Raw genomic sequence first — 7,638 nt, 5'->3', positions numbered from 1 at the left:
CAGAAAACTTCCTAATGGGTACTGGGCAGCAGTGGAAGGAGTTATTCCTTATTGATTTTGGTTTGGCCAAGAAGTACAGAGACAACAGAACAGGGCAACACATACCCTACAGATCCGGTAAAAGTCTCACTGGCACTCCTTCCTTTGCTAGTATCAGTGCCCATATTGGTATTGAACAGAGTCGCCGAGATGACATGGAATCAATAGGACATGTTTTGATGTATTTTAATAGAGGCAGCCTGCCATGGCAAGGCCTAAAGGCTGCAACAATGAAGCAAAAATGTGAACAGATTAGTGAAATGAAGATGACCACACCTGTTGATGTTTTATGTAAGGGGTTTCCTGCAGAATTTGCCATGTACTTAAAGCACTGTCGCGGGCTGTCCTTTGAGGAAGCCCCGGATTACAGGTACCTGAGGCAGCTGTTCCGCATGCTTTTCAGGAAGCTGAATTACCAATATGACTATGCATTTGATTGGATAGTGTTAAAGCAGAAAGCAGAACAGCAGGCTGCCTCTTCAAGTGGGGAGGGTCAGCAGGCCCAAACCCCCACAGGCAAAAGTGACAAAACCAAAAGTGAAATGAAACATTCTTAAATTTGAATCAAGGAACAGAAGACAGAGCAGAAGATGAGCAGCAAATTCATTTCCCTGTCAACTGGCTCTGGTCAGCAGAGATATTGTCTCCTGAGTTGAAGGCTCTGTAATTAATTAAATATGGTATCCAGTTTTCTATTTCACTTTTTGAAGTGGAAAAGTTCACTAAATGCTTGACACACGCAAATTGGTGGGGAAATTGTACCTATGCCAATTTTAATTAAAATCTTTTATTTTGAACTATACTGCTTTGAGAGATCTCATTTCAGAAGAATAGCCTGGGCAGTTGCTATGGTTGTTAATGCATTCTGAGGGTTTATCCATCTCTAGGGTTTGCAAGTTGTTCACTTAAAACATTCTTAATATGGTTGACTTCTTGTTTGCGAGCCACCTGATATGGTAGTAATCAAGATTCCAAGTTCGAGCATATGAACGATTCTGCTTGCTTACTTGAACTAGAAATAACAGCCTCTGAAGTGAAGACTTAAGAAAAGCTTAGTGACTACTAGATTATCCTTAGGACTCGGCATTAACTCTATAATGTTGTTGGTATTTAAAAAAAGCTTGTTTGTCACAGAATTTTAGTTAACATCTTAAACTGAACATGTATATATGTTGCTTAGATAAACGTAGTCATACTGTAAACATCTACATGACCTGGGATTTGTTTTTATTTTGAAATGGGAGCTTTTTGGTTTACAGATTCATTAAAAACTGTAAACTGTTTCTTTAAAAGCAAAAAACAAGCTCTAAACTTTTAGAGTTGCTTAGACAGGGTTAACAGAAGCCCCTTTGATACTTAAATGCCATGTCCTAGTATGACTCTTGCCAATATCCACTGTCTTCTTTGCTTGGCTTTTTTGGCGGGAGAGCTATCTGCCCTTCCCCCATCCCTGTAGTCTAGATCAAGGTGCTACCGTCTCAAGCACCTTGCTTTCTTAGTTATTTTTTTCCTTCCCTAATATTTTGTGCTTCTTCTGTCCTGCCTGCCCCTCCCCCGCCATAGATTTTTGTCCTTATGCAATGGGAACCCATATATCTGCTTCCTTTCAAAACCACCAATTCCTGCTCTTGCTCCTGCCAATCCCTTTCCATTTCCTCTCCAGCTTCTCCATGTCATCTAGAACCAGTCTCATTTCATTTCACATATGTCAACAGCGACCTCAGATTCTGTACTCTTTCTCATCACCCTATGTCTCATCCTCAGTTGCTAACTTCCTGGTGTTTGTGCTTCAATTTCTCTTATATAGTCAGCTACTTGGAATGTTAATTGTATTTGTTATCCATGTGAGATTCCTTTCTTTGAAGCGCTTGTTCTTATTGTTCTATCAATTTGTAAGTGTAGCTATTTTGTGTTTTCCTTGTTGATGAGTACCTTGTTCTCTTTTTACAAACTTTTTTCCTTCCATTCCCTCTAACTGAAGGGCCCTGTCTACTGTCCTCTGCTCTTCCCTTCCTTAAGGGAATCTTCCATCCATTCTGAACACGTTTTATTTTCCTATTATTCTACTGACTCATATAGTGATACCTTCAGTCCTTGCATTATGACTGTACCCTAGTACCAGAATTTACCTATGTAGAGTGACATTTCTCACAGCTGTGCAGTTCCTTCATTCTCAATATATTATTAACTGAAATCATTGTTGCCCAAATCAGATATTTTTCTCCCATGTTCTTCACTCTGCAATTCCTCTTTTTTCTCTTTTTGAAATTATTTAAATGCCCCCCACTTTTTAAGTTTCATCCATGTCACCACAAAGCAAGTCCATGTTTTATCCTGGATTATTCTGTTCCTAATGGGATTAACTGATTCCATTTTTTAACAAGTTCATTTTAGGTGCTACTGACAGATTTCATTACCTAAACCATGACATTTATCTTGTACCAGCTTTATGAAATAAAATTGCAGTTACTCCCTATTATGTAGTACATGATAATGAAACTTTCCTCTTAATGACAACAGGCCCCTTATTTCCAACTGAAACTTATCTTCCAGCACTCATGTTTAACTCCAGTTTTCTTAATGTTTCCTGCATAGGAAATTTCTGTGTCTAGGCTATTGATTATTTAGGGCTCTATTTAGATATAGGCTTCGCCTGTTCCATAAAATTGGGCCCTTAATCACTCCAGTATCTAATATTCTTTTCCTTTTCTAACCCCCACCATCCCATAGAAACCCAGAACAAATAAAAACTTTTTCCCCCTTTATTTTAATTTTTAATTGAAAACTTTTGGAGAGATGATACATTCACAAAGATTGAAATTCAGAAAGTGTGAAAGAGTATACAGTAAAAAAATCTCACTCTCACACCTACTCCCCAGTTCTCTTCCCTGGGGACTACCAATGTTAATCATTTTTTACTTTCTTTCCAGAAGTATTTCTTTACAAGCAGTGCTTTTAGATTGTCTGGTATATGATTATTTCCCATCCTATATCTATGAAAAATCTTTAAGAATAGAAAAATGATATTTTATTCTTAAATTTTCTAGTGGAAAAATGGAGAAACCGGGTCAAGTACTGACATTAATAGTTTTGTGTAGATGCTTCAGTGGGTTTTCTTAAAAGTGTGTCAAAAAGAGTTCAAAGAATCAGATTGTTAGTAGGAAGGGGTGAAATGGCTTGAGAACAAAACAGAAATTCAGCCTTGTTCATTAATCACTCTAGTGAAGCAGACAAATCTCACTCAAAAAGCATCAAGGTGGGCAGCATAGTGTCTTCTTTCAAAATTCGGAGAAAATTATGTCTCCCTAAGGTTGTGGTGAGACTGTGGACTAATCAGAGCGTAATGCTGTTAACTGATCTGTGAATCACATATAGATTTTGAACTGGCACAACAGAGCAGAAACAGCCAAATTAATAGAAGAAGGGTATGTGAATAATTATTGGATTGGGGAATATGCTGGATTTTTTGAGGACATGTTCATGACTAGCAGAATGCAAACTCACATCCATAGCTATGGTTCCAGACTGATGACTCTATTTATGTGCTGATAAGGAAGTCTGTGGGCTCGGAATGTTAAAGATAATTATTTTCAGCACAGGCATTAACTTTTTACATTGAATAGTGGTAGCTGTAACTAAATATTATTGGCTCTAGTGAATTTTGTACACATACACTAAATGAAGTAGAAAGTTGGAAAAAGTTCTCAATCCATGTCTATGAATCGGGATGCTTAAGATCTATAGAATAAATGAAATGAGGCTTGTGGCTATAAAGAGTACAGCACAGGAGTGAAAGAATAGTGAAGTTTGGCAGGGATAAGACAAAGTTCTAGATTTCACTATTTTAGCCTAACCAAAAGAAGAAAACAAACTGGATTTCATGATCTGATCAGGCTCAGTATTTTAAAATTTTGTATAATGGGATAATAGCATAACTTATTTGTTCTATTTAATATTATAAAACTATTGTATTTCATCTTCTGTACAAAGCATCAGTGATTTCCCCTTCCAGCTGAATTGGTACATTACTTAGAGTAAAGATGAGCTGCTGGAAGAACTAAATGGGTACCAGATCGTCTATGTAAGTGGATACATGCTGTCTTGTTTTAATCTCTCCTGCACATGACCCATGTCATCTTGGGAAAATTATATACCTGTTCTGGGCTTTAGTTTCCTCTTTCAATCTAGCTCATATGGTTTCTGGGAGAATTAAATGAGTTTGTATGTGTGTACATACTTCTGTGTCACTTAGAACAGTGCCTGGCATGTCCTAAAAGCTATTTAAGTACATAGCATGTAGTAAGAACCATATGAGTGTTTTCTGTCATCGTCATCGTCATCATCATCATCTGGGTTGCCTGTGTCCAACCTGGATCCGTTGGATGTAACTCCTCTATATTTGGCTGCTGCTTCTGCTGCTGCTGAGTCGCTTCAGTCATGTCCGACGCTTAGCGACCCCATGGACTGCAGTCTACCAGGCTCCTCCGTCCATGGGAGTTTCCAGGCAAGAGTACTGGAGTGGGTTGCCATTGCCTTCTCCCTATATTTGGCTAACTGTATTAAATTTGAATTTTGCCTCCTCTTTCTCCTTTTAAGAGAGAAACATGGGATTGAAATCATACACTCGATAACTACTGTAAAAGCTTCATTTCACAATGAGAAACGATGAATTCAAGAGGAATTATTCATTGTTTCTTTTAATTAAAATGATTACTCATTTTAAATAAAAAACTGTGACAATACGATGACCAGATAAATATAAGGAAAACCAAAATAGACCTTTGTGTCATGTTGCTTTCATCAATAAGAACACATTGGATAAGTATACAGATTGTGAATATAAGTACACTGGAAAAATAACTTACATGATCCCATAGTTAGTTCATAAGAACAACCCCTTAAAAGTGACTCATTTGGGAATGGTTTGACGTAGACCTTAAACTTACAAGTTCTAATATAAGTAACATAGGCAAACCTTGAGAAGATTATCGGTTCTGGTTAAATTTTCCTTTTTCCTTTTTCTATACCATGTCAGTTCTCATCTAAATGAGAAATTCTGAGAACCTAATCAGTGTGGGAAAGCCCTCAGCCAGAAAGAAGAACACATTCCTCATTGAAAATTTCTTACTGGGAAGATAGCCTATGTATGCAGTGAATGTGGAAAGGTCCTCACTCAGAAGCCAACACCTCTTTGTCCATCCGATTAGTCATTCTGTGGAAAACCCCTATGAATGCAATCAGTGTGGTGAAACTTTCATTCATCAGTGGGTAGTGAGGTTGCATCAGAGAATTCATTCAGGAGAGAAACTCTGCATATGCACTGATGTAGGCAGGCTTTTATCCCAAAGACCCACTTGGTTGCACATCAGAAAATTCATAGTGGAGAGAAGCCATATGAATACAGTGACTATGGGACATCTTTCCCTTCCAAATCACAACTGCGTGAGCATAGCAAAACTCACACAGGGAAAAAACCCATACCTGCACAAGATGTGGGAAGGTCTTCACCAAAAGATCAAACCTCCTTATATACCAGAAGTTTTGGACTGGACAAAGAGCTTATGTTTATACTGAATGTGGAAGGGCCTTCACTTAGAAGTCAATCTTGATGACACATCAGAGAATTCATACTGGTGAAAAACTTTATGAATGCAGTGACTGTGGTAAAATCTTTACACAGAAGTCACACCTCACTGTACACCTGAATGTTTATACTGGCAGGAAACCTTCCGTATGTACTGAATGAGAAACATCCTGAACTCCCCATGACCACTCTAGTAACACCTCCCCATTCTTCTCTAATGCTATCTTACCTTTGGTACCTTACGAACCTTCCTGACTTCCCCAGTCCTGCATTGGTATATCTCAGAAGGGGACTGTTCCATCCTGAATTATCACCCTCTCCCATAATTGTATCCCTTAGGAGATAATTTCTCTCTTGCACCCATGCCATATACTGAGGGCACCACTGTGGCACTAAAAATATCCCAGAACTCTATATATCTCAGATCCAAACACTCCCCTATCCTACTCCGGGAAGCTTTCTGGACCAGGGATCAAACCTGTGTCCCTTGTGTTGGCAAGTGGATTCTTATCCACTGTGCAACCAGTGAAGTCCTTAATGAGTTTTAATCCTAGTAGTATATGCTGGGGAGTTCTTCGTTTTCTCTCCAATCTATTTGACTTTACTGATTTTTGACATTTTAATTCTTCCTCAGCATTCTGAGAAATGCTTTCCCATTAGAAGCACTGATCCTGGCTTCTATACTCCTGGGTGAGAAAAAAAAAAAAATAATAATCCTAGTAGTATAAAACATAGTATGCCTATTACTAAATACCTAATATAAAATAACATTTTGTAGAAGAATATATAATTGAAATTTATGCAATTCACTGTGTTCATGCAGTAATAGTTATTCTTTACTAAAAATGAGGACTACATAGACAGAAGAATGGATAGAAAAGATATGATATATACGCTTCCCGGGTTGCGCTAGTGGTAAAGAACCCGCTTGCCAATGCAGAAGACGTAAGAGACGTGGGTTTGATCCCTGAATTGGGAAGATCCCCTGGAGTAGGCAGTGGCAACCCAGTCTGGTATTCTTGCCTGGAGAATCCCCATGGACAGAGAAGTCTGGCCTGCTACAGTCTACGGGGTCGCAAAGAGTCAGACATGACTGAAGCGACTGAGTATACTCAGCCATCAAAAAAGAATGAAATAATTCCATTTGCAGCAATGTGGATGGACCTAGAGATTATTATACTAAATGAAATAGAGGAGGACAAATACCACATGATGTCACTTATATGTGGGGTCTAGAACATGAGAGTCCCTTGCACTGCAAGGAGATCCAAACAGTCCATCCTAAAGAAAATCAGTCCTGAATATTCATTGGCAGGATTGATGCTGAAGCTGAAACTCCAGTACTTTGGCCACCTGATGCGAAGAGCTGACTCATTTGAAAAGACCCTGATGCTGGGAAAGATTGAAGGTGGGAGATGAAGGGGACGACAGAGGATGAGATGGTTGGATGGCATCACGGACTCAATGGACATGAGTTTGAGTACACTCAGGGAGTTGGTGATGGACAGGGAGGCCTGGCGTGCTGCAGTCCATAGGGTCGCAAAGAGTTGGACATGACTGAGCGACTGAATTGAACTGAACTGAGAACATGACACAAATGAACTTCCTACAAAATAGAAACAGACTCACAGAGAGACATAGAGGACAGACTTGTCTTAGGCAAGGGAGAGGGGAAGGGAGAGGGATGGATTGGGAATTTGGGATTAGCAAATACAAACTAGTACATATCCAGTGGACTACCAACAAGGTCCTACTTATAGCACAGGGAATGCTATTCAATATCCTGTGAAAAACTATAATGGAAAAGAATACTTTAAAATGTATGCATATGTATAACTTTGGCATACAGCAGAAATGAACACAATAGTGTATTAATAAATCAACTATACTTCAATAAAAAATATTGATAAAAATGAGGACTAAATTAAGCCCTCTTAAATCCTCCAGCTAGTTTGAGAAACACTAGAAACACCTTTCCTAGGCAGTAAAGTACCAGATGTTATGCTGGGAACTGA

At 38.7% G+C, this 7,638-nt stretch overlaps 1 protein-coding gene across 1 annotated transcript; it reads left to right on the top strand.

The window, feature by feature from the left end:
- The first annotated feature begins 6 nt into the window (after nucleotides 1–6).
- LOC104984483 (casein kinase I isoform beta-like) lies at nucleotides 7–836 on the top strand. The gene has a single exon (XM_010834228.1). The coding sequence runs from the start codon at nucleotides 15–17 to the stop codon at nucleotides 594–596; it is 582 nt and encodes a 193-aa protein (XP_010832530.1). The 5' UTR covers nucleotides 7–14; the 3' UTR covers nucleotides 597–836.
- The last annotated feature ends 6,802 nt before the right edge of the window (nucleotides 837–7,638 follow it).

This window comes from Bison bison, unplaced genomic scaffold, assembly GCF_000754665.1.
Source record: "Bison bison bison isolate TAMUID 2011002044 unplaced genomic scaffold, Bison_UMD1.0 scf7180017845400, whole genome shotgun sequence".
Lineage (NCBI taxonomy): Eukaryota > Metazoa > Chordata > Mammalia > Artiodactyla > Bovidae > Bison > Bison bison.
This window is presented reverse-complemented; position numbering and strand designations above follow the sequence as displayed.